At 44.4% G+C, this 27,037-nt stretch overlaps 1 protein-coding gene across 2 annotated transcripts in view; it reads left to right on the forward strand.

Moving 5' to 3' along the window:
- Positions 1-833: 833 nt before the first annotated feature.
- DOCK5 (dedicator of cytokinesis 5) overlaps positions 834-27,037 on the forward strand; it is a 234,068-nt gene continuing 207,864 nt past the window's right edge. For both annotated transcript variants that reach the window (XM_030816990.1, XM_030816991.1), the window contains exon 1: positions 834-1,096. In XM_030816990.1, the coding sequence (XP_030672850.1) occupies positions 1,054-1,096 (43 nt within the window). In that variant the 5' untranslated portion in view covers positions 834-1,053. The remainder of the gene's footprint in view (positions 1,097-27,037) is intronic.

A 27,037-nucleotide genomic window follows, 5' to 3' on the forward strand; every position in this document is an offset into this window, starting at 1 on the left:
AGACGGGGATGCGCCTTGTCCCCTTCTCCACGGGGATGCTCTCTGGGCTGCTGGCTGGTTGGGAAAGGGAGGTCTGGGCATGAAGGTCTAAGTTTCTTCAGCTTAGGGTTGGGGGGTCCCCGGAGTTTGGGGATACAGGACTTCCAAATTGGGGCTTTCTAAACAATTTCCCTGCAGAGGATCCCCTAGCAAACGGTCTGATAGTTCTGAGGAGCCCACCTCCCTTGCACCAGCTCTCTGGTGATAAAAGTTCTGCTTTCCAGGCTCTAAGCGGTGGCCCCAGGAGATTCAGTCTGCCCCGAGTCCGGCTTCTCGCGCTTGCGGCGCGGGTTCAAGCTCCAGGGGGTGAAGGCAGAAGTCAACTGCTCATTCATTCAACAAATATTTATTGCGCGCCCGCGTAGTGCCAGGCACCGGAGGTGCCCCGGGCAAGAAGCCGCTCTCGCTGATCCCTTTCCGCTCCCCAAAGGTCTGGCGCGCGCCGTGGGAGCGCAGCCCGCATCCCTCGCCCACCGGCCGCCCGGCCTAGGCGTGCCCGGCGCCTCCAGCGCAGCCCTCAGTCGGGAGCCAGACCCCGGAGACCCAGCCTCAGGGGTATCAGCCGGGTGGGGAGGACGGGGGAAAGGCAAAGCGCCGCCAGCGCCAAAGTCCCGCCGGCCCGGGAAGCCGCTCCAGGGAAGCGCGCGAGGCGGAGCCGCAGTCGGCCCCCGCCCGGCAGAGCGCAGAGAGCGGCGCGGGCGGGAGAGGCCGGGCGCCCGCGGCTCGGAGGCGGCCCCGGCGGGCGGAAGGCGCGGCCGGCGGGAGGGGCCGGGGCGGCGCCGGGAGGGGCGCGCACTGCTGCGCTGCCGGCCGGCCCAGCAGGTGACCGCGGGCGGCGCGGGCACGGGCACGGGCGCGGGCGGCGCGGCGAGGAGGCGGCCCGCGGAGTCCAGCGAAGTTTGGCGGAACATGGCGGAAGCGCCCGGGGCACGCAGGAGCGCGGCGCGGCGGCGGCCGGAGCCTGAGGAGCTGTAGCAGCCTTAGTCGCCGCCGCCGCGGGGCGAGGTCGCCGCCATGGCCCGCTGGATCCCGACCAAGAGGCAGAAGTACGGGGTTGGTGAGTGCGCGCCCCACCTCGTCCCGGCCCGGCCCACGCGGCCAAGTTCGCGGACAGCGGCCCTGCCGGGTTTGCGCAGAGCCGGGCAGAGGACCCCGGCCGGGGGCTCGGCCCGGCTGCGCAGCTCTGGGAGCCGGGGGCGGTCGGAGCCCTCTCCAGGGAGCGCCAATGGGGAAGTCGCCCAGGGTTTGGGGACTCCGAGTGCTTCCAAGTGCAGCTGAGCTTCGGGACCGTAATCCCGCTCTTGCATCCCAAGCTCCGGCACTTCACACCGGAGAAATGTCAACGCGAGGGGAGCGCGCCTGCTGCTCTTTTGGGGCCGCAGCTCTGTGGCTCGCCCCCGTGCGCCCAGCGTGGGTTTCACCTGGGTGTAGGTGACCGGCCCGGGTCGGCACATGGACTGGTGCTCATTGTCCCAGTGCTTTCTGTCCCCCCCCTTTCGTAGGTTCTTCTCAGACGCCCCTTAAGTGAGGAGTTGACGGTGGAAAGCCGCCCTGCCCCCTTTCCTCCAGAGACTGGGATCTTGATGACAGTTGTGAACTGGATGGAAACTAGAGTCGTGGTGTGGAAGTGATGGAAGGGACAGGAAGTTGTGGCACGGGAAGGGGGTGGCTGGCCCCTGGGGCTGCTTGTGCGCACTCATCCCCTAACGGAGCCTGTCTGGAGAGGGTGTAAGGCTGCCTTCCGGATCCTGAGTTTCATCCTGGAGACGAGAAGAGGACATTTTATTAAGGAAACGGTGCCAGACCCCGTGCTGGGCACTTGGCATTCAGAACAGCGGTGCTGGAGAGCCCCGGGTTGTGCGCAGAGGTTGCTGGTGGTGGTGCTTTGGATTCGAAACAATGGATGTGCGGGGATTTTGACCCAGGTGGAAAGTCAGGCTCCTTAGGCTTTTTATCAAGGATTGAGGTTATTGAGGGCCTGTGGAAAGACTTCTGCCCTGAACGGGGTGATTACAATGGCAGTTAGACCTGGGGTGATTCCCTACAATAAACACGGCTGAGTGTGTTGCGAATTTTCTCACTTCCTCTCAGATCCATTCATTTGGCCTGTTTGTAATTTAGTCTTTGACTTTACTCCCTTACCGAGGTCCTGTTTTTCCTCACCTCACTGGTTAATGAAGTGCAGTCTCAAGAGCTACTCAGCGTGTCTAGGGGCTTTTCAACTCTGTAGCCAGGAGTCAGGGTTTTTTGTTGTTTGTTTTGTTTTTTAACAGTCTCATATTTACTATATTATTCTTAGGTTATGATCCTTTATCTATTTATTATTCTTTGTTTTCCCTCAATTCAAAAGACATTTTCTTTTTTGCTCTTAAGTTGCTTTTAGAATCTTAGTCTCTCCCTTAGCTGCACCTCAGAAATGGGGTAGAGATGTTGCTTCTGCCTCAGGGCTTTTTTTTTTTTTTTTTTTTTTGGTTTGTTTGTTTTTGAGACTGACGAGGGAGTCTCACTCTGTCGCCCAAGCCTGAGTGCAGTGGCGCAATCTCGGCTCACTGCAACCTCCACCTATGGGTTCCAGCAATTCTCCTGTCTCAGCCCCCTGCCCCGAGTAGCTGGGATTACAGGCTTGCGTCACCACACCTGGCTAATTTTTGTATTTTTAGTAGAAGCCGGGTTTGCCATGTGGGCCAGGCTGGTCTCAAACTCCTGACCTCAGGTGATCCGCCTGCCTCGGCCTCCCAAAGCGTTGAGATTACAGTCGTGAGCCACCTCACCCGGCCCCTAGATGAAAGCATATTTAACAATGCCTAATAACTACAGAAATGTTATCAACTCTAATTTTAACAGGATTAAAAGCTCTTTTCAAAACTATTAAGTTGAGGGTAATTAATGCAAACATGTTTCAAAAATGTGGTTTTTATTGCCATAGACCTAGGAGCAAGTATAATATGTTTTTAATATTTTGTTTTTATGTTCTGGAGTCAGTTTACTGTGTCACTTATCGGTCAAGAAAAATATTTAGGCCAGGTGCGGTGGCTCAAGTCTGTAATCCCAACAATTTGGGTGGCAGAGGCAGGAGGATTTCTTGAGCCCAAGAGTTCAAAACTAGCATAGCAACATAGCAAACGGGTCTTTACAATAAATATGAAAAACATTTAGCCGGGCATGGTCGCCTGTGCCTGTGGTTTTAGCTACTGAGGAGGCTGAGATGGGAGGATCGCTTGAGCCTGGGAGGTTGAGGGTGCACTGAGCCCCCATCACGACTGCACTCCAGCCTGGGTGATACTGTGAGACCTGATCTCAAAAAAAAAAAAAAACAAAAAACTATATATATGGAAATATGCGTGGAAATTGTGTGTGTGTGTGTGTGTGTGTGTGTGAGAAATATTTGGATTGCATTTCCAGGGCCTAGGTGTTAGGAAAACTGCTCCAGGATATAATTCCGAACACTTATTTCACCAGACGTAGATTCTGGTTGGTCTGGGTTTGATAAAAGGACCCACAGTTGGGATAAATTAACTGAAGAGAGAAATCTCCATTGCTTTTTCCTAAAACTCATTGTTGTTTTTGTCACCTCCTTGCTTATGTTTATGTCACCTCCCTGCTTGGAAGCCTCTCATGGTCAACAGGATACAAGTGTGAGCCTCACTTCCAAGGTTCCTATAATCTGGTTCAGCCTGTCTTCAGCATTCTCTCTCAAGGCTTCTTTCACTAGCTCTCCAATGCAGACCAACTGCCCTTCCCACTGTTGTGCAATATACCCTGCAGAGTCCCTCCTTTGGGACTTTGCTCCCATTGTGCCTGTCCCTGCCAGGAGTGCCCTCCCAACTCTGCCTCAGACAGCTCACCTTTCCTTGAGGGCTCAAATCCATTCCTACTCCCTTCTTCAAATTTGCTATTTGTCAGACCGTCCCAAACCTCCATGCTTCTTCCTCGCAGTTCCTGGACTGTGCCATCCTTGGGTTCAGTGAATCAGACCATTATGGTTTTGTATTCCTAGCACTCAACAGGTGTACCAGGTATGAGTGCATTCAGTCTGCTTGTCCTTGATGTTGGCGTGCCGTTCTAAAGCACACTAACCTAGCTTCTCTGGTGATAGAATGCAGTTTTTTTCTCTTCTTTTTCTTCCCATTAGGCATAACATCTCATTCACCCCAATATGAGTTTAATTTTCTTTGGTTAGATGGAGGAAGGGAGAGCCTCCACTCTGTCTTTATCTCTGCAAGTAGAAGAATGAGATATTCTGCTGAGAAAACAAGGAAGCATGGAGCAGACAGACTTGCTTAAATATAGTTGGGAAAATTGGCTTTCTGGACTTTTCTAAGTGTGTACTGGTCAGATTTGGTTTTGGGTGAAGGAACCGTAGGATAGTCATGTTGAAGCATTTGAATGACTCAGAGCTAGCTATGACTTTGCCTGTTGTGCTCTACGAGGAGTGTGCCTCTGCAGAGCTACTCTGTGTGAGGATAGAGCTTTGGACTCAGTATGAATTGTGCCTGCTGAAGCTGGCAGTCGCTACTGTCATATTTTATCTTGGTGCCACTCTTGGCTGTTCCTGACATATCCTAGACATTTCTACAGGGACTGAAATGCAGCCTGTCTGGGCTTTCTTAGTTCTTAAACAGCAGTGTTGGCTCAGGCTTTAGCATTAAGTGGATCTCAGTGGTTTCTGTGTGTTATCAAGCGAGGTGACTGATCCATTTGATTCTTTAAACTTACGGTGCTCTAGTACCCCAGTGTGAAGTGCTCAGTGGCAAAGTGTTCTTCCCTGGAGACATGGAAAATGTGCTTTTTTCTCATCTTTTTTTCTTTCTTTGTTTCTCTTTTCTCTCTCTCTCTTTTTTCTGTTTGAGCATATGAAGATATAAAACACTTTTAAGCAAACATTAGTGATAATTATCCAGAATAGTCTGATTATAAAAACAACATTTATTTTTAAGTTTGCTTCCACACAAGCCATTTATGTAAAGAACAGCCCCAGATTACGTTGACTATGGATTCTTTGCAAAGTTTTTTTTTCTTTTTCTTTTTTTTTTTTTTGAGACAGGGCCTCACTCCACAGCCCAGACTGGAGTACAGTATGATCATAGCTCACTGCAACCTCCCACCTCAGCCTTCCAAGTTGCTGGAACTGCAGGTGTGCACCACTATGCCTGGCTTAAGTTTTTTGATTTTTTAAGTTTTAAAATAATTATTTTAAAGATGGGGTCTCTCTATATTGTCCAGGCTGGTCTGGAACTCCTGGCCTCATGTGATCCTCCAGCCTTTAGCCTCCCAAGTTGCTGGGATTACAGGGGTGAGCCATGAGCCTGGCTGATTTTTTCTCTTTTCTTCTGAGACAGGGTCTCGCTCTGTAACCCAGGATAGAGTGCAGTGGCTAAATCATGGCTCACTGCTGCCTCAACTTCCTGGGTTCAAGTGACCCTCCAGCCTCAGCCCGCTGAGTCGCTGAGAACTACAGGTGCGTGCTACCACACCCAGTTGATTTTTGTATTTTTTGTAGAGATGGAGTTTCACCACGTTGCCTAGGCTGGTCTGGAACTCCTAGGCTCAAGCAGTCCTTCTGCCTCACCCTCCCAAAGTGCTGGGATTACAGGCGTGAGCCACCACACCCGGCCTTATTCTTTGAAAAGTAGCTCATTGTTGCATGTTGGGATTTGTGATCACAAATATTTTTATGATGTAACAAAAGGTAGTTTTGGGAAATATTACTAGTTGCTTTCACTGTTAGCTCTTCAGCTGTTTACTTGTTGAAAGCTCTTTAGTTGTTTAAAAGCATCTAACTTAACAGAGTAGAGCTCTGAATGCTGATTTAAGACTGACTTCAGACTTGGGCTTTTGTTGTGCTTTTGTTTCTTTGTTTATTTGTTTTTTGAGATGGAGTCTTGCTCTGTCGCCCAGGCTGGAGTGCAGTGGAGCAGTCTTGGCTCACTGCAACCTCCGCCTCCTGGGTTCAAGTGATTCTCCTGCCTCAGCCTCCTGAGTAGCTGGGATTACAGGTGCCGGCCACCACACCCGGCTAATTTTTGTATTTTTAGTAGAGACGCGGTTTCACCGTGTTGGTCAGGGTGGTCTGGAACTCCTGACTTCATGTGATGCGCCCGCCTCGGCCTCCCAAAGTGCTGGGATTACAGGTGTGAGCTGCTGCGCCCGGCCCAGAATCGTGCTTTTTGTTAAAGTCCTCAGGTATGTTGTTTCCCACCTGATTCTTCTCCACTATGGACATCGTATTCCATAGACTGTAGCTGGGGTAGTAGAACTGGGAGCGGCCTCAGGGAGTAAGCATCCTTTCCTTTAAAAGAGAGGAACTTGGTGCCTGAAGAGGTTAAGTGAATTGCTTAACACCAAGGGTTCTTGCCTTTTTGGCCACATGAATCCTTGGCAGTCTGGTTAAGCCAGCAGACCCCCTTCTCAGAATGTTTTTATTTTATTTTTTATTTTTATTTTATTTATTTTATTTTATTTTTTTGTTTTTTGAAACGGAGTCTTGCTCTTTCGCCCAGGCTGGAGTGCAGTGGCGCGATCTCAGCTCACTGCAAGCTCCACCTCCGGGATTCACGCCATTCTCCTGCCTCAGCCTCCAGAGTAACTGGGACTACAGGCGCCCGCCACCACACCCGGCTAATTTTTTTTTTGTATTTTTACTAGGGACGGGGTTTCACCGTGTTAGCCAGGATGGTCTCAGATCTCCTGACCTCATGATCTGCCCACCTTGGCCTCCCAAAGTTCTGGGATTACAGGCGTGAGCCACCACGTCCGGCCCAGAATGTTTTTAAATGCATAAAGTACGATACAAAGTTCCAAGTCACTGTAGAAATAAAAATTAAGTAAATTACAAAGGATAGAAAATGAAAACAGCCATATTGAAATAGGCTGTGAAGATGTTTTTCAAAGTTCGTGATACTGCAGTATATGTACTTCTTTATTAATGCATAAAGTACCAAGATCTAGTGACAGGTCTAATAACTACCATAATTTTGAATTAGTCACGAGCATATATGATTTTTCAAGATATCTGCAGTAACCATACTATGATATAAAAATCCCTGTTTTATTGGTGACAGTATCACAGGTGCTACTAGTGCAATTGTGGTTTATTGGCTACAGTCGTAATTAAAGTAAGTGCTGAATGTCAGAAAATAGAGATGTAACTTTTTTTCTTGTTCAACTCCGTGGATCCTCTGGATTTAACAGATTAAGTATCCTTGGCTGAGGATCACATAGCTAATTAGTTACAGTACCATCTGAGCAACACAGTGATACTTGTTGACCCCCTCTTTACACATAACACTGTACCGGATATTATATAATTATAATGACCCGAAGAAGCCCTGGCCTTAACTTGGTCATGGTTTTTGTTTTTTTTGTTTGTTTGTTTTTTTGAGACGGAGTCTCGCTCTGTCGCCCAGGCTGGAGTGCAGTGGCGCGATCTTGGCTCACTGCAAGCTCCGCCTCCCGGGTTCACACCATTCTCCTGCCTCAGCCTCCCACGTAGCTGGGACTACAGGCGCCCGCCACTGCGCCCGGCTAATTTTTTGTATTTTTTAGTAGAGACGGGGTTTCACCGTGTTATCCAGGATGGTCTCGATCTCCTGAACTTGGTCATGTTTTAACAGCATTGAGGCTAAGAACAAAAGGAAGAGAGAATTAATATTCATTGAGAACTTCTCTTGTGAGGTACCATTCTGAACCCTTTATTTTAGTATGTTCCAGGGACATGTGGGGTCTTGGAGACACGTTCAGAATGGGGGGGTCCATGAAATTAAAACTTTCTTTTTGCAATAATACTAAGACATTATCGGCCTGTTTACATTCTCATTATCTCGTGAGTGTCTCGTGGAGTTTTCCAGAGGCTTTGCAAAGTGCGATGTGGCCACCGATGGAATGCAGAGGCAGCTATAAAGACCCAGCTGCCTATAGTGAAGTCAGACATTAAAGAGACTTCCAATTATGCAAAACAAAGCCACACTTCTAAGTATTTTTGTTTGAGAAAATAGTTCTGTTCCTTGAAAATATGTATTTTTACAAACATGTATTGGATTTATCATAGTTATTTTAAATTACCAACTACTCTTTGAATGTTTCAATTTGAATTTCTGATATGGTAAGTTGTGACAGATGTCACCCACATAGACAGATGCTCTTTTGGGGTTCTTAGTAACTTTTAAGCAAGTAAGGGGGTTCTGAGACAAACATTTGAGCTGCTTTACCTGTTATTTCATTAAATCATTGTGGCAGTGATATGAAATGCTGTTGTCCCCTGTTTCTGATAAAGGAAATGAGGTTCGCAGAAGGTGAGTTTCTCATCCATGGCCATATAATCTCACTCCAAAAACAAAATCTTTAACCCATGTTGTGTTTCCCAAGTTCCACTTGTTCGTCGTCACCTTGGTTTTGCCATGTCCAGGTACCACGGTGTAGCAGCTTCAGGGCTTTTGCTATACCCATTTCTATCTGTATTCTTTTTTGTTTTTGTTTTAAGAGATAGGGTTTTGCTCTGTTGCCCAGGCTGGAGTGCAGTGGTGCAGTCTTGGCTCACTGCTCCCTGGACCTCCTGAGCTCAAGCGATCCTCCCACCTCAGCCTCTGGAATAGCTGGAAGTACAGACACACACTACCATGCCTGGCTAATTTTTGTTGTTTTTGTTTTTGTAGACATGGGGTCTCACTATGTTTCCCAGGCTGGTCTTGGGCTCCTGGGGTGAAGCAGTCCTCCCACCTTGGCCTCCCAAAGTATTGGGATTACAGGCACCAGCCACCACGCTCAGCCTATACTATTTTCTGTTATATTTTCTTTATATTGTCTGCTTGTTTTCTTTTTTAATTTTAGCAATTACTGAGAAAGAAAGCCTTACATTTCTACCACTACTTGCTGTAGAAAAGAAACAACTGTAAAAATGAAAGCAATAAAAATAAAAGTGGTGTATTAGATTCTGGCTAGATACTGTTGCTGTCAAGCCTAGAGCCCCAGACCTGCTTTTTCTTCATTAAAACAGGAGGAAGCTGATGCCCAGTGGAATTTTTCTCTTCAGTGTAGTGTCCATTCTCAGTATTCATGGTAATTATGTTCTGTTTAGTCACAGTGAACACTGAGTTAGTGAATACTGACCCGTTGCTCCTAGGGGAGAGGCAGGGTTTCTGTGAGCCTCTGGTCACAAGCTTTTCATCAGCCAATCAATACATAACCTTATTTTATGTGTGTTTGTGTTTCAAGATACCTTATTTAACATATATAGTTGGTTCACTAACATTGAGCTCATGGCAAAAAGCACTGTAACTCATGCCTGAATGAAGAAACTTATCTAACGTGTATTTTTTTTAAGGCACATTACAGCTTTTTTTTGCATTTAGGAACTGAGACAGCACTGTAGCACTATGCTTGGGACCATTTTATGTAGCAAAATCACCACCAAAAAGCACAAAAATGAGGCCAAATGTGGTGGTTCACACCTGTAATCCCAGCACTTTGGGAGACTGAAACGAGAGGATTGCTTAAGCCCAGGAGTTTGAGACCAGCCTGGGCAACGTTGTACAACCCCATCTCTACAAAAAAATACAAAAATTAGCTGGGCATGGTAGCATGTGGTTGTGGTCCCACCTACTTGGGAGGCTGAGGTGGGAGGATCATCTGAGTCTGGGGAGGTCAAGGCTGCAGTTAGCTGTGATCGTGCCACTGCACTCCAGCCTGGGTGAGTGAGACCTTGGTCAAAAAAAAAAAAAAGCACAAAAATAAGAAAAATGTGGCAGTAAATAGACGCCGAAAAAGATACTTGTTTACAATATGTAAGCTGAAACAAGAATGCAGAGCGTCACCTTGCTCACCCTTAGCTAGGAACTTGTGCAGGAGTATTGGTTTTAAGGTTCCATATATATTTTAGTGAGTAGGTGAATTCGCAAATATGGAGTCTGTCAACAGTGAGGATCTGCTGTAGTTTCACAAAACGATAATTGAAGCTGGGCATGGTGGCTCACACCTGTAATCCCAGCACTTTGGGAGGCTGAGGTGGGTGGATCACCTGAGGCCAGGAGTTTGAGGCCAGCCTGGCCAACATGGCAAAACCCCATCTCTACTAAAAATACAAAAAAAAAATTAGCCAGGTGTGGTGGTGTACACCTGTCATTGCAGCTACTAGGGAGGCTGAGGTAGGAGAATTGCTTGAGCCCAGGAGGTGGAGGTTGCAGTGAGCCAAGATTGCTCCACTACACTCCAGCCTGGGTAACAGAGCAAGACTCTGTCTCAAAAAAATAAAAGATAATTGAAAATGGAATCACTTCCTTTCCCCATGTGTTTGTTTTTGTTCACAGATTGGATGCAGTTGACTTTACTTCTGGAAACATTTTCTTCTCTAGACTTTTGATCCCATTTCTCCATGGTTTTCCTCCCATATCCCCACCCTCCGTCCTCCCTGCCTTCCCTCTGCTTTGCCAGAACTTTAAGTCTTGCCATAGCCTGGCTGGCTTTTGTGTCTCCTTTATCTACCTGATACCAAGTGATCTCACCCCCGCCCTGGCTCTCATTCCCATTCATTTGCTGCAGACTTCCACATGGATAGCCCCAGACCCTTCGCTGTGCTTCGGAATCACATACAGCTGTTCACTGGGCGTCTCCCAGTGGTTTTCTTAACAGGCAGTCCCTGCTTCCAGAACAGAAGTTTGGATCCTCTCTAACCCCAGAACTGCACTTTCCCCAGTTTTTTGCTATCTGTCCAGTGGCCCAGGCAGAACATTAAGAGTCACCCCACATTCTATCTGTCATCAAGTTCAGTCTGTCCTTCCTCCAAAATGCGTCCTCAGATTACCGCTCCTGATGTTTCCATTTCAATGCAAGCCTGCATTAGCTTCTTCAGGGCTACTGCAACGGTATTTTTTGTTTTCTTTTGGAGACAGAGTCTCGCTCTGTTGCCCAGACTGGAGTGTAGTGGCGCAATCTCGGCTCACTGCAACCTCCACCTCCTGGGTTCAAGTGATTCTCCTGCCTCAGCCTCCTGAGTAGCTGGGACTACAGGTGTGCGTCACCACATCTGGCTAATTTTTGTATTTTTAGTAGACACGGCGTTTCATCATGTTGACCAGTCTGATCTTGAACTCTCAAGTGATCCACCTGCCTTGGCCTCCCAAAGTGCTGGGATTACAGGCATGAGTCACCACACCCAGCTGCAATGGTCTTCTAACTGGACTCCTTACCACTTTTTTTTTTTTTTTTTTTTTTTTTTTAAGATGGGCGTCTTGCTTTGTTGCCCAGGCTGGTCTTGAACTCCTGGCCTCAAGTGATTCTCCCGCCTCACAAGTGCTGGAATTACAGGCATGAACCACCAAGCCCAGCTAAGAGGAACTTTTTAAAGGCAAGAACCTGACGTTGCTACTTCCCTGCTTCCACCTTCCCATTGCAGTTGGGATGGCACTGAAGTTCCTGGTCATGCCCTCCAGGCCCTGTGGGATCAGACCTGCCGCCTACCTCTTTCCCTTTTGCATTCCAGCCACACCAGCTTTATTTCTGGTTTTTGAACTCGCCAAGCTCAGCTTGACTCAGGACCTTGGCACTTACTCCTCCCTCTTATGGAATGTATTTCCCTAGATCTTTAGATGTCCGGTTCTCTGGTCATATTCAGGTCTTCCTTCAAATAATCCCTGCTTAGAGAGAGCTTTCTCTGAAAAGAACCCTAGCTGCATGATCCCACCTCTTTGCCGACACCTCAGAATGTCTAGCCCTTTTCCTTTATTTATTTGTTAGTCTTTACTGTCTGTCCCCCATACTAGAATGTAAAGTTATGAGGACACGAAGTCTTCGTCATCAGTGTGCCCCAGCCCCTGGAATAGCACCTGGCTCATAGTAAGTCCTCAGTAAATATATGCTGTATGAATAAATGAATGCTGACCCCATCATCTATTTAAATTCTTCTTGCTTACCATCAGCAGGATTTTGCCCACACTTTGGAAAATACCGCCCTATGTGTGTTTCCCATGAGAGAAACATCAAAGGCATAGAGAAAGGGACATTCAAGTAATAGAGAAAATAGATTTAATAAACTGCATAAGCAAAAGATTACGTGAATCCTGTGGGGTGGGCAAGGACTTAGAATCATAAATGTTGCATTATTAGATGGAAGTGATGGGATTTGCTTTTTTATTTTTGGGTCATTATTTGTGGAGGCTTTATGGAAGAAGGGGCATTGCAGACTTGGCTACCTGGAAAGAAAATGCTTGACCATGTGGTACACAGAGTTTAGGAGGTTCTGAGTCATTGGGTTGGTGCTGTGTTGAGCATGTGAATTGGAAAGGAAAGAAGGCGCAGTCTCATGGAAGAAACAAGACATTTAGATTCATCTGTTATTTCCCATTTTTAATACAAGGAGTTGAGGTTCCTTATAAAAAGAGCATATGTACTGTACACTCAATAATTAAATAAAAAATCTGAGAAGTCACAAGTAATTTGGAAGAAGAAAAAGTAATTTAGAATACTGGCAAGGGGCTTTGAAGCCATGGTTACTCAAACATTAGTCTGTCTAAATTTTTCTTCTGGCCATAGCTGTCATATAGCCATCATGTTACCTGAAAATATAAATTAATTTGTGTTTTCTCCTCATCTAAATTTCAAGAGACAAATCAGTGGGGCTTGAATGTAAGAAATCAAATCTCATTGTACTTAATTTTACCATAAAGCAAAGTTTTTCTAACTTCTAGCTTATTGCCAGCAGTATTCAATGCAATGACATTATAATGCAATGCATATAAAAGATTTCAGTACTTTCAAAAGAATTTAAAAAAAGGACTGATCCGGTTCTTTGGAATGAGTTGTAGCGGGATTGAACCATATGTCTGTGATCAAGGAACACATAGTTTGTTCTTCACTAAATATTTTGGCTGGGCACGGCGGCTCGTGCCTGTAATCCCAGCACTTTAGGAGGCTGAGGCTGGAGGATTGCTTGAGGCCAGGAGTTTGAGACCAGCCTGGGCAACATAGTGAGACCCTGTCTATTATTAAAAAAAAAAATTAGTAGAAGGAAAAATCGTTTTCCCCTTCCTCAAACAGGTAAAATCACCCAGAATATGCCTACTCTCCGTGGACATTAAAGGACATAATAGGCCCTTTGGGAGTCCTTTGACTGATTTATAACTACACCAGCATACCTCAGGAATAATGGGGGTTTTATTGTCAAGCTTTATAAAAGTGTTTTTTGAGAAATTATTTTGAGGCAGAGATGTGGATGAGCATGTTAATTGTATTTTTCCAAGTAATGTTTGGGCCATGTCCTCTCAGAGCCTGGGCCCACTCAAACAATTGTCTGAATGCTGGCAGCCACTTCCCAAGCAAGAGACAGAAGTGGGCTTTGTCTTTCACAAAGCTCTGTGCCATTGCAAAGCCACTGTTGTTCGAATGGGTTCATGGTCATTATCCACCTTTTCCCAAATGTGCTGTTTGCTCTCATATTTCCACAGCTGATTAAACCCTGTCACTGTCCATATCAGATAATAGTTGGACCCCAAAGATGCCCTCTCTCTAAGGATCATGAGTGTCTTTGTCTTTTTTTTTTTTTTTTTTTTTTTGAGAAGGAGTCTTGCTCTGTCACCAGGATGGAGTACAATGGCGTGATATCGGCTCATTGCAACCTTCACCTCCTGGGTTCAAGAGATTCTGCTGCCTCAGCCACCCAAATAGCTGGGACTACAGGCGCATGCAACCATGCCAAGCTAATTTTTTGTTTTTCTTGAGATGGAGTCTCGCTCTGTCGCCCAGGCTGGGGTGCTGTGGCACGATCTTGGCTCACTGCAAGCTCAGCCTCCCGGGTTCACACCATTCTCCTGCCTCAGCCTTCCAAGTAGCTGGGACTACAGGTGTCCACCACCACGCCCGGCTAATTTTTTGTATTTTTGGTAGAGACGGGTTTTCACTGTGTTAGCCAGGATGTTCTCATCTCCTGACATCGTGATCCGCCTGCCTTGGCCTCCCAAAGTGCTGGGATTACAGGCATGAGCCACTGTGCCTGTGTCTTTGTCTTTTAAAACAGCTTGAGGGAAGGAAAATGCAGTGGAGACTAATTCCCTCTTGAAAATAACTCTTTGCTGACTCAGTCAAGGTGCATTAGAATGCACCCTCCTGATGGGTTTGTTACCTGTATACCTGCAACAAGTTGCATCATAGTTGATGTGAGCCTGGAACAATGCAGTTCTCATGACCCAGTTTTCCCTGCCAGAGATCAGTTATAAGACAAAGTCATGACCAGACACGGTGGCTCATACCTGTGATCCCAGCACTTTGGGAAGCTGAGGCGGGTAGATCACCCGAGATCAGGAGTTCAAGACCAGCCTGGCCAACATGGTGAAACCCCATCTCCACTAAAAATACAAAAATTAGCTGGGCATGGTAGTGTGTGCCCGTAATCCCAGCTATGCAGGAGGCTGAGGCACAAAAATCACTTGAACCTGGGAGGCAGACGTTGCAGTGAGCTGAGATCGTGCCACTGCACTCCAACCTGGGCAACAGAGCAAGACTCCATCTCAAAAAAAAAAAAATACTAAGTCATAAATAAGACTCAGTTGTCAAAATCTAACAGCTTTGCCCTCTTGTATGTAGAATCAGAAGATATTAAGAGCTGGAGTTTGTAAGTATTACCTCTTGGCTAACACCCTCATTTTATCAGAAGAAAAAAAGCCCCAGAGACATCAGATGACTTATCTGAAAGTCACGCAGGTAGTAGCAAATTTTTGTTTCAAATTGCTGTCTTCTAGCTGCCCTCTTTCTCTTTATTTACAACCCTGGAGAGGGGTTTGTTAATCAGATCTCCTTAAGGTTCGAAGAGTAAATTCTCCCCTCTCCATCCAAAGGGGAAGATGCCTATGTCTCCTGGGTTTTTTCCAGGTGGAGGTTTTGTTACAAGTAAGGTTCAGCTGTTAAATATCTTCCCTTTTTTAAGAGTTCTAAGAAGGAAGTGTGTTTGAGGAGGTTTGAGCCTGCAAAGTGGAAGTGACACTTTGGGTTCCACGGTTTGGCCACTGACTTCTCACGTGGTTTCAGTCCTTAGCACCGTGGTATTGACATGATATCAGTTGCAAAATTAATAAGTAATGTGGCAATGTCACTATATCACAGGCATATTTGAGAATAAACATCACTGTGTTTTGCAAAGTAAATGTTTAAGGGGTGAAGAAAGGGTCATGTGTTGCTAATAAAGGATTATATTAGTAACCTGGATGTGAGAGAACATTTCTACTTTTTCAGACCTGTATTTCAAATAAAATGTGATGCCATCTTCTGAAAACTTAGGAAAAGTTTGAGTAAGTGCCTTCTCCCTCAGTTTCCATTTCCACTCTGTTCTTTTTTTTTCTTTTGAGATGGAGTCTTGCTTTGTTGCCCAGGCTGGAGTGCAGTGGCACCATCTCAGCTCACTGCAACCTCCACCTCCTGTGTTCAAGCAATTCTCTTGCCTCAGCCTCCCGAGTAGCTGGGATTATAAGCATTTGCCACCACACCTAGCTAATTTTTGTATTTTAGTAGAGACAGGGTTTCACTATGTTGGCCAAGCTGGTCTCGAACTCCTGACCTCAGGTGATCCTCCCGCCTTGACCTCCCAAAGTGTTGGGATTATATGCGTGAGCCACCACGCCCAACCAACTTCTGCTCTATTTTCTTTGCTGGGAGTGGACAGCTTTACTCTAGAGGAGGAGATGCAGCCTCTTCTCATGCAGAGACAATCACTGTCATTCTCCATTGGGAGCAAACTCCTGAAATGGGGCAATATCTACCCACGTGGAACCAGAGGTGCTGGTGCTGGTGCTGAGCTTTGAGCTTCCTTCAGAACAGAAGTAAACAGCAAGTTGCCCTTGTTCTTTACTATAAGCAGAGAAGGCCTGTCTATCCAACTGTGACTGCATGATTTGTTTTAGATTGTTAATTTACATTTTGCAGAATACTGAGGCACATTTTCTGTGAACTTATGTGGTTATATATACTTTCAGTCAGTGGATACTGGAAGCATTGTTATACATTTGATGTCTTTTATAAAAGAATCCTAAGGGACAAAAATGTTGGGAACTTTGGAGTAACTGAAATGGCAATGTGCTGTATCTTATCATAATACTTAGGAGTTCATTGTGACTTGAAAATTCCAATTAAAGTTGGTATAACCTCTATCGTGTATTGATTAAAATTAAAAATGCACATACCCTTTGACTTAGCAACTCCATTTCTCTGAGTTTGTCTTACAAATATACTCCACATGTGGGGAATAATACATGGATGAGGTTATTCATTATAGCATTATTTATACCAAAAACATGGAAACTCTCAAGTGTTGGCTAATTGGGGATGGATTTAGTAATTTATAGCACATGCATACAATGGAAAACTATACAGCCGTTAAAAAGAATCTGACGCAGTGATAAAGTGTTGACAAAGGTGACAGTGGCATGTAGTGGTTGAAGGATGATCCTTTCAAAAAATGGTACTGAGTCATTTGCTTATCTATCCTGAACAAAATGTTATCAGGACCCCTACCTAATACCATATAAAAAATTGATTCCAGCTGTATGAAAGATAAAACAGTGAAAGCTCTTAGAAGAAAACATAACAGCACATTTTTGTTACCTTAGAATAGACCATCTATAATTTAATACATTTTGCTTTCTGCCATTCAGTTAGTTACTTGTGACCATCTTTTTGTTAATCAACAAAAACCAAATCCAAGATTTTACTTCAATAAAGGGCAAAATAAAACATGCCTGTGCTGGTCTCATCTGTTTATAATCCTACTTTTTAAAACTTGTATAATTACATCTTATTAATTGTAGTGTTAATTTGTTGGTTGTTTAAGGATCTAAATGGCTATTTCTTCTTCTTCTTCTTTTTTTTTGTTTGAGATGGAGTCTTGCGTTGTTGCCTAGGCTGGAGTGCAGTGGTGCAATCTCAGCTCACTGCAACCTCCGCCTCCCGGGTTCAAACGATTCTCCTGCCTCAGCCGCCTGAGTAGCTGGGATTACAGGTGCATGCCACCATGCCCGGCTAATTTTTGAATTTTTAGTACAGACAGGGTTTCACCATTTTGGTCAGGCTGGTCTCAAACTCCTGACCTCAGGTGATCCGCCCACCTTGGCCTCCCAAAATGCTGGGATTACAGGCGTGAGCCACTGTGCCCGGCCTAAATGACTATTTCATGGTGAATAAACCATTAGCCTCAGGCTTCGTCTACTCTTTTTGTTTGAAGACAATAAAGTATGATGTAATTGTATTATTTTGATAAGGTAATACTTAGTCCCATGACATACAAAACACTAGTAGCATTACATAAAACAAAGTATTTCAATAGTGAAAGAGAACATTTATATAAAATTATTTCTATAGTCTAACAGTATCACTAACATTACATGCCTTTTAAAAAATATGTTTGAGTTACTGAAGAAGGTTGAGATACAGATGCTGACTTGTTTAGGGCAACAGGTTAAGCTAACTTTAGAACGCTGGTTACTACCTTTAGTCCTGCAGGCTGTGGAGCCGGACAGCCAAGCCGTGCTTGAAATCAGAATCGTCAAGGTGAATGCAAGAGCCATTGGCTGCAGAGTGAAGTTTTGGAGAGTAGTTTCTTGTGGCTGGGATTTTTGAAGTCCAAGTCTCCTAACTTTTATTAGTCTTTACCTTGTGAAGTCATATAAGGCTCTAAGCCAAGTAAGAAGGAAGGAATAAGATTAGCACACTTCCCGGTACAGTGGGCAGTACGTGATCGCTATCTGAAAGTTTGCTCAGTCGCAGCCTCCCTGACAGTACCCTCGCCTGGCAATCAGGTGCCTTTGTTTGCAGAGTGGGATTGATTACCAAGTAGTTAATATTGGTTGGCTCAGAACCTGTCCTCAAAGTTCAGAATAGATTTGAGCATATTTTTGATTTTAGAGCCTTATGGCCAGAAATGGCCTTATCTTGCAAGAATATTTCTGGAAAAAAAAAATATATATATATATATTTTTTTTTTCTTCTCTTTGAGTCAGAGTCTCGCTCTGTCACCCAGGCTGGAGCACAGTGGCACAATCTCGGCTCACTGCAATCTCCACCTCCCGGGTTCAAGCGATTCTCCTGCCTCATCCTCCCCAAGTAGCTGTGACTACAGGCATGCACCACCACCCCTAGCTAATTTTTGTATTTTTAGAAGAGATAGGGTTTCATCATGTTGGCCCAGGCTGGTCTTGAACTCCTGTCCTCAAGCGATCCACCTGCCTCGGCCTCCCAAAGTGTTGGCATTACAGGTGTGAGCCACCGCACCCACCCCTGGAAAATATTTGAATTCCCAGGGATCTCTGGGTGATTGGACTGTTGCTTTCTTCTGATCCTGTGCTGTTGGGGTGGTACTCACTCACTGGCTTAGAACAGCCTGGAATCCTAAGAGGAATGAATGAATGAATGAATGAATGAACACACAGCAAACTAACGGAAACGTTTTGAGTCACACCACCTTGTGTGTGAATCCCCTCACTATGGCTAACCCACCTCACTGTTCTGAGGAAGCCCATGTTCACTGAGCACCTTTTATGTTCCAGGGTCTTGCTGGGCTGGATGGTGGTGAGGATCACACGGTAGTCCCGCCTTATCCTCAAGGGATGCCTGAAACCGCGGATAGTACCCAAGCTTGTATATACAACACTTCTTGTATACAAATATGTTTATGATAATGCTGAATTTCTAAATTAGGCACAGTAAGAGGTTATCAACAATAACTGATAATAAAAAAGAACAATCAACACAATATGCCAGTATTACCACTCTTGCACTTTGGGGCCATGATTAAGTAAAATAAGGGTGACTTGAACACCAGCACTGCAATACCCTGGCAGGTTGTTTTTGAATTTTTTTATTTGATATTTTTGGACCTTGGGTACCTGAAGCCACAGAAGGTGACACAGGGCACAGTAGGAGACTACTGTGTAAGATAAAGAATCTGTAGAAACACACATAGAAGCAGTAGGCAGGGATTCATAATGGCTGCTTTCCTTTTCTTTAGCTTGATAAGAGTGCTATCAAATACATCTCCAGTGTCATGAATTCATGGATGTGTGACCAGTAGCTCTTGGCCAGTCATTTCTGGTCTTAACACCCAGATCATCATAGAATCTGAGGATAGGAGTCCATTGAGGACAGAATCCTGAATGACTATCTTATGTGCCTAAAAGCCTGTCTCAATGAAGGCTGATGTCTTCTTGAATTAAAGAGTTGCTTGCATGTAGAATATACTGGAGTCGTTTTTCAGAAGATCCTTACATGGCTCGGCAGAGGGTGGCATCCAGTTTATCTTTGGCGGAATGAGAATTGTTGCTCAAGATTGTTTTCAAATTGTTTGATAGCTTCAGGGAGGTCTACTGGTAAGCTCACAAATTCAGAAATAGTTTGAGGCTACAGAAGAATTCTTTTCATGTTTGAGCTGTGATCTAAGCCAAGAGCCTTGGAAATTTTGAATCTGTCTTATATTTTCTTTCCTGAATGAGAAATGGGTATACTTGCTCAGTTCCGATTTTGACAACATGACTTATTTCAAAAACAAATAGCTCACTCTGTGAAGCAAACCCTGTATCACTCTCCTCTGGTGACATTTCGATTCTGATACAGTGTGGTGTCGTGGGGATAGATTTTAGACCAGGAAAAGAGAGAGCCTCTCATTTGTTGCCCAAAAGACTCAGTTTTAAAGATGAGATTGGAGTCTGTCAGGGAGGACATATGGACATACTGATTTTTTCTTTTATTTGCTTTTTTTCGCCTCTGTTTACTTTTGGTTTAATTTCTTTTAGGACTCGAGATACAAAATCCCGTGTTGTGGAGGCATTAGCTAACAGTTGTAAAACGTTAGGAAAAGTACAGCATCTCAGTGATCCTGCCGTCCTAAAATTGCACCTATCAAGAAATACAGATGGAGGAAACAGAAATGTCTAAAATGAAACATGTTTTCTTTCGTCTTAGATGTCTTTATCTTCTTGCTTTTATCAGCAGCCTTGAGTGACAGGGTTTTATACTTTTAGAAGATTAGAGGGTTTGTTTGTTTTTCTTGCAGAAATAGTTACTTACACCGTGTTCATTTGTCTGCCTCAGTTCTGAGAATTCTTTGCCATTTTTTTTTAATAGCATGTGTTTGGATGAATTATAGAGTTCATAGGAGTAACTTCAGGAATTATCGACTTCTTAGTCGATACAATGTAATGAGACCCTGTCTGTACTTTAACTTTTTAATACAAGAAATTTTTAAAAATTTTAGGGGCATTTAGGTTTTTGGGGGATAGTGCATGGAGTGAAACTAACAGAGAGGTATTGATACCAGGATTAGGAAGTTGGGTTTGTATTTCAATCTCTGATACAGAAGTGACCGAGTGGCTTGACTCTCTTTAGCTTAGTTTTTCCATCTGCAAAACAGAGATAATATTTTCTATTACCTTCTAGATTCTCAGAGTGTGATGAATTTTCAGTTGTTGAAAATTTCTGCAAATGAATTAAGCAATGCCTGTTAGGCCACATTAATGGACTAAAAACTGCTAGGATCTAAAGTTGACATGCCATTGAACTTTCTGCCTGAAGACTTACTCAGGAAACTTTGTCTACAAAAGCTTTGGTGCAAAGAACCCCATTACTTTATGGCCAAATTTTCTTCACATGCCAATGGTAATCCAGTAGTTTTGCTTCTAACTTCTTGGTGGCTTTCATATACTCTTCAGACTGGCTAAGTCATATGTAATAGGAAGAACTAATTTTCTCTCCCTGAGGCTGAACTTGTGATCTTTTTCATCTGGTTTCCAGTTCTCAGATTTCTCCAAATCTCTCAGTCGTCTTTCCCAAAGTATTTAAAGGAAGATTGATTTTAACAGAGTGCTATGGACTGAATTATGTCCCTCACAAATTCCTGTGTTGAAGCCTCAGCCCCTAGTGTGATGGTATTTGCAGATGGGTCCTGGGGGATAATTAGGTTTAGATGAGTTGACGGTGGGACCCTCATGAGGGGATTAGTGCTTTTTTAAAAAAAATTATTTTTAAAAATGTCTTTTATTAAAAAGTTAATTAAAGTACAGACAGGGTCTCATTATGTTGACCAGGTTGGTCTTGAACTCCTGGCCTCAAGCAATCCTCCCACCTCAGCCTCCCAAAATGCTTGGATTACAGGTGTGAGCCACTGTGCCTGGTCTCTTCTTTTATAAGGACAGTGCTCTCCCTCTCTCTCGCTCTTGCTGTCTCCCTCTCTCTCTCTCTTTCTGTCTTTCTCTTTCTCTCTCTATGCCATGTGAGGACACAATGAGAGGGTGGCCATCTACAAGCCAGGAAGAGAGCCCTCACCAGAAACTGACCATGATGGTAACTTGATCTTGGACTTCCAGCCCCCAGAGCTGTTAGAAAACACATTTCTGTTATTTAAGCCACACAGTGTGTGGTATTTTGTTATGGCAGCCTGAGCTGACTGAGACACAGGGAGTTGAGTGTTACTTGAAATACAAGCCCACTGTTGCCAGAACAAAGTTTAATCTCTGTAGTTTAATCCTTGATTTTCCCTCCTCTTTTACAGGGATTTGAATCTAGTGAAAGTAATTCACATGCACATCAGATACATGCCTTTAGCAGCTTTCTGGCCTTGAAAATCCTGCTGTTGTTGATTCAGTTGTCAGGGCCCAGATCAGTTGGGGAACTCATGAGTTTGCAGGTCTAGAATTGTAGGTGTGGGAAGGGGAGAGAGACATGGGTTACTGGAGGCTTATGCAAATAAATGCTCTGTGTTCATCTTCACCTATTCACCAGGTATCTGAGTAGCAGATATGCACTCAGCATTTGGAATACTCAGAGATAATGTGATTGTACACTTAATTAATACTTTTCCTAACACTTAAGAGAAGTGGATATAGATTCTGTTTGTGGGAAGTTTATAATGAATTAAAAGACCCCAAAGTATGAAGCCATAAATAACTCCAGGGAAAGGAAGGCTGAACATGAAAAAAGTTGCAAAAAAGTCCAATTGGGGTTATGGGAGTTTAGAGAAGCAGAGATTATTCTAATTGAGGGAGTTGGGGAAGCTTCAGGGAAGTAGTTGAACTTTATAGAGATGGACATCAGGTTTGGAAAGGCTGGGGACCTGGCACAGCGTGAACCCTGGCCCTAACACAGGTATTTGTGGCAAGTGGATGATGAGGAAGATGTCCATTCTGGCTGAAGCAAAGGGTGGGTGAAGTGGAAAAGAGGGAAATGATATAGATTGTGTCAGATTACGGGGAGACTTGTTTACCTTGATTTTTTTTCTTCCTCTTTAACATTCATGCTGCAATAGTGTGCTGGTAAACTAGCTCTCTAGAGTGGGAGAAAAAAACTGAGTTTGTAGCATTTGCCAATATCTGTGGTGTAAATACACGCACAGTGGGCAATTTCAGACCAGCAGTGGATTAACAGATAGCTCACAGAATACCTGAAAATGTAACAGTTGGCCCTCGCAAACTAGTACAAGTTTGCTCCAGTATTCTGTGAAAAACCTGGGCTAGTTCCTACAAGACCAATAGTTATAGTACCTGCCTGCCCACAGCCTGGATAGAAGACCCAGGGAAGGCCTAGGTAGCCTTGTTTTACACCACCTAAGATTCCTATGGCCATCACTGATTGTCCATGGATGGACAACACTACCTAGAGGCCATTCCATAGCCTGGACAATGACATATGGTTTGACACAAAGAAATAAGTACTCAATCAGGTTCCTTCTCTTGGGAATTTGAATGAAGGAATACCAATAGGTTTTGCCACAGGGGCAAAAGCTAAAAGGATGTCGTTTGGGAGTTGAGTTGGTGGCAACCTGAAGCCATGTGGAAGTCCACATTGTGAATGGAAACCACAAGGAAACTGAAAAAGCTGATTAATAGAGAGAGGGGAGCAGATGTGGAGAGACCCTACAGCCCTAGAGTGGCTCCTGTTCTTAGCAGCTTTCCACGTCCAGTTCTAAAACATCCCTTTTCTGAGGCAACTTGAGTGAGTCTCTGTTCCTTGCAATACAGTGGCATCACTGAAGAAGTTTATGTGGCAACTCAGGGTACTTTGCAGAGCTTTCTATGAATGCAGACATACCTCCTTCTATAGCACATCACTTTATTGATCGACCATAAGATTCATGGTTGATCAATAAAGCAGTGGTTCATGAAGTTTGATGAAAGAAGTTTAATAAAAGAAGCCATCGCCATAGCATAGAAGTGCAAGGTGAGGCAGCAGGTGCTGATATAGAAGCTGTAGCAAGTTATCCAGAAGGTCTAGTGAAGATATTGATGAAAGTGGCTACACTAACAACGTATTTTAAGTGTAGATGAAATAGCCTTCTATTGTAAGAAGATGCTGTCTAGTACTTTCATAGCTAGAGAGGAGAAGTCAGTGACGGGCATCAAAGGATAGGCTGACCCTCTTGTTAGGGGCTAATGCAGCTGGTGACTTTAAATTGAAACCAGTGCTCTTTCACCATTCTGAAAAATCTGAGGGCCCTTAACAATTATGCTAAATCTACTCTGCCTGTAATGGAATAGCAAAGTGCTCTATAAATGGAACAGCAAAGTCTGGATGACAGTACATCTGTTGACAGCATGGTTTACTGACTATCTTAAGCCTACTGTTGAGACCTACAGCTGAGAAAATAAAGATTCCTTGATTCAAAATGTTACTGCCCAGTGATAATGTACCAGGTCACCCAATAGCTTAGATGGAGATGTACAAGGAGATTAATGTTTTCATGCCTGCTGACACAACATGAATACTGCAGCCCATGGATCAAGGGATAATTTTGACTTTCAAGTCTGATTATTTAAAAGAATACATTTCATGAAATGGTGGCTGCCATAAATAGTGATTACACTGATGGTTCTAGGTGTAGTACATTAAAAACCTTCTGGAAAGGATTCCTCATTCTAGATGCCACTAAGAATATTGGTGTTTCATGGGAGGAGATCAAAATATCAATATTAGTAGGAGTATGGAAGAAATTGATTCCAATTCTCATGGATGACTTTGAGGGGTTCAAAACTTCAGTGGAGGATGTCCCTGCAGATGTTGTAGAAATAGCAAGAGCACTAGAATTAGAAGTGGAGCCTGAAGATGTGACTGAATTGCTGCAATCTCATTATAAAACTTGAGCAGATTAGAGTTGCTTTTTATGAATGAGCAAAGAAAGTGGTTTCTTGAGATGGACTCTATCTTGGTGAAGATGCTGTGAACATTGTTGACCACCAAGGATTTAGAATAATCCATAAACCTAGTTGACAAAGCAGTGGCAAGGTTTGAGAGGATTGGCTCCAAATTTGAAAGAAGTTATACTGTGGGTGAAATGCTATCAAATAGCATCACATACTATAGAGAAATATTTCGTGAAAGGAAGTATCAATTGATCTGGCAAACTTAATTGCTGTCTTATTTTAAGAAATTGCCACAGCTGCCCCAACCTTCAGCAACTGCCACCCTGATCCATGAGCTGCTATCAACATCAAAGCAAGACCCTTCACCAGCCAAAAAATTAAGAGTCCTTGAAGGCTCAGATGATCATATGCATTTTTTTAGCAATACAGTATTTTCAAATTAAGGTCTGTACATTTTTTAGACATAATGCTATTACACACTTAATTGACTATAGTGTAAACATAACTTTTATAGGCACATGGGAACCGAAAAATTTGTGTGATTGGCTTTACTGCAATATTTGCTTTATTGCACAGTCTAGAACCAAACCCACAGTATTTCTTATGTTTGCCTATATAGCAAATTTCTTAAGAATAGACGATAAATCACGTGCTTCTGATTGAGGTTAAAATATGCCCATGACCTTCATTTCTTTGCCTTCCCTCCCTCCCTGCACTCCTCCCAAATGACTTGTGAATATTATTTTTTCATTCTTTTTCATTCCAGCAGAGCTGGTTTGGAATTCATGATGTTGAAAGAATAGCCAGTAGGAACATGTGGTGGAGTGATGTTTTGTTGGCATTTACCATTACAGAAAATCACAAGAAAATTGGAGCTATTAGCAGCAGGGAAAGGAAAATGAGTTCTTTATCTGCTGAGGGCATCTGGTGAGGGAGGGTCTGTGAAGATGCTGGGGGTACACTGCTCTAGCATGAAATGCCATTTGAAGGAGGCTCAGAGCACATTAGCGCCTTCATGCCTGTCTGATGTTCTCACCACATGCAAGTTCGTGAATAATTAAATTGTTAGGGAGGGGAAAGTCATGCATGGTGGGTCTTGCCCGAGGCTTAGGCAGACACACAATGAGGTCGCTACTCTGGGAGGCCAGTGGTCCAGGATGCCAGTCCGGCAGTGCCAGGGAAAGATCCTTCCTTTCAATAAGCGAACATTGTGAGGGAGCGGGGTGGAGGCAAGAGACCGCTTAGAAATCTGTGAATTCTGCTTCAAACTCTGCCACTAACCAGCTATTTGACCTTCCAGAAGTTGCTTCTTCATCTATAATGAAGAATGTTGCCAAGAGGATTTTAACTTTTTGAGAAATAAAGCTCCTTTGAGACTGCCATGAATGCTGTGGATTCTTTCCACAGAAAATGGTACATATGTGTGTCAATGACATTTCACATACAACTTTAGGAAGTTTACAAATCTTTGGGGACTCAAGGATCCCAGCTTAAGAAGAAGTCTTGCATGAGATGATGTCTGAACTTTTTTTGTATCTCTACAATTGCATTTTTCTGAGACTTTGGATCTTGGAAGGAACCTAGAATGTCAGCTGGGCTCTCATTTCTACTCTCAACAAGAGGCAAGCCTGCCTGCCAGCATTTCATGCAGAAGGCTCAAGCAACATGGGAGCCTCCTGTGTTTTCCTCAGAAGACACCATACTTCTTTTTCATTAGAGACAGGGTCTCAGCCTCGCTCTGTTGCCTAGAGTGCAGTGGCACCAGGATCCTCCCCCCTCAGCCTCTTGAGCTGCTGGGACTACAGGCACGTGCCACCATGCCCGGCTAATTTTATATATGTGTGTGTGTGTGTTTATCTATTCATCTAGCGAGTAGAGATGGGGCCTTGCTATTTTGCCCAGGCTAATCTTGAAGTCTTGGCCTCAAGCGATCCTCCTGCCTTGGGCTCCCAAAGTGCTGAGATTACAGGCATGAGACACTGCATCTGGCCCTCTATAACCTCTTGATGTGTGCATTCTAAGTGGGAAGAAACAGACAGCAAATGTACAGTATGTATAGCATGATGTCAGCGATCAGGGCTTTGAAAATATTGATGAAGCACAGTGATGCCACAGACAATGATGGGGTGAGGTGCTGTTGTTGAGTTGGGGTGGTCAGATAAGGGCTCTGTGGAGGGGATATGTGGGAAAAGATGTGAATAAAAGAGAGATTGAGTCCGGGCGCTGTGGCTCAGGCCTGTCATCCAGCATTTTGGGAGGCCAAGGTGGATGGATCAGTTGAGGCCAAGAGTTCAAGACCAGCCTGCCCAACATAGAGAAACCCCATCTCTACTGAAAAATACAAAAATTAGCCAGGTGTGGTGGCACATGCCTGTAATCCCAGCTACTTGGGAGGCTGAGGCATGAGAATTGCTTGAGCCTGGGAGGCAGAGGTTGCAGTAAGCTGAGATGGCACCACTGCACTCCAGCCTAGGTGACAGAGCAAGACTATCTCCAAAAAAAAAAAACGAGGGACTGAGCCATGCAAATCTAAAGTAAGAACATTCTAGGCAGAAGATGTGGCACAGTTAAGGAGCAGTGGAAAGTGCCAGTGTTCCTGGAGCTGAATGAGGGGAGGGGGAAGGGAGGGAGGGAGAGGTGGGAGACAGGTTGAGAGACTGGCAGGGCTGAGGTGGGGGTAGTTCTTTGTCTACTGGAAACACAATTATCTGTACTTGAATGACATCTAATAATAATGGTTATTCATAAGCCACCCATTCATTTCATAGGCTTGGTTCATTACCAGCAATGGGCTGCTTTAATAAGACAGTGGTCCTCAAACCTGGTTCTGTCAACAGCACCTGGATAGCCTGCTTTCCAGAGTACCATTGGAATCAGATGTCCCTGTCTTTAGGGAGCTTACA

The sequence above is a fragment of the Nomascus leucogenys genome, chromosome 8 (genome assembly GCF_006542625.1).
Source record: "Nomascus leucogenys isolate Asia chromosome 8, Asia_NLE_v1, whole genome shotgun sequence".
Classification (NCBI taxonomy): Eukaryota; Metazoa; Chordata; class Mammalia; order Primates; family Hylobatidae; genus Nomascus; species Nomascus leucogenys.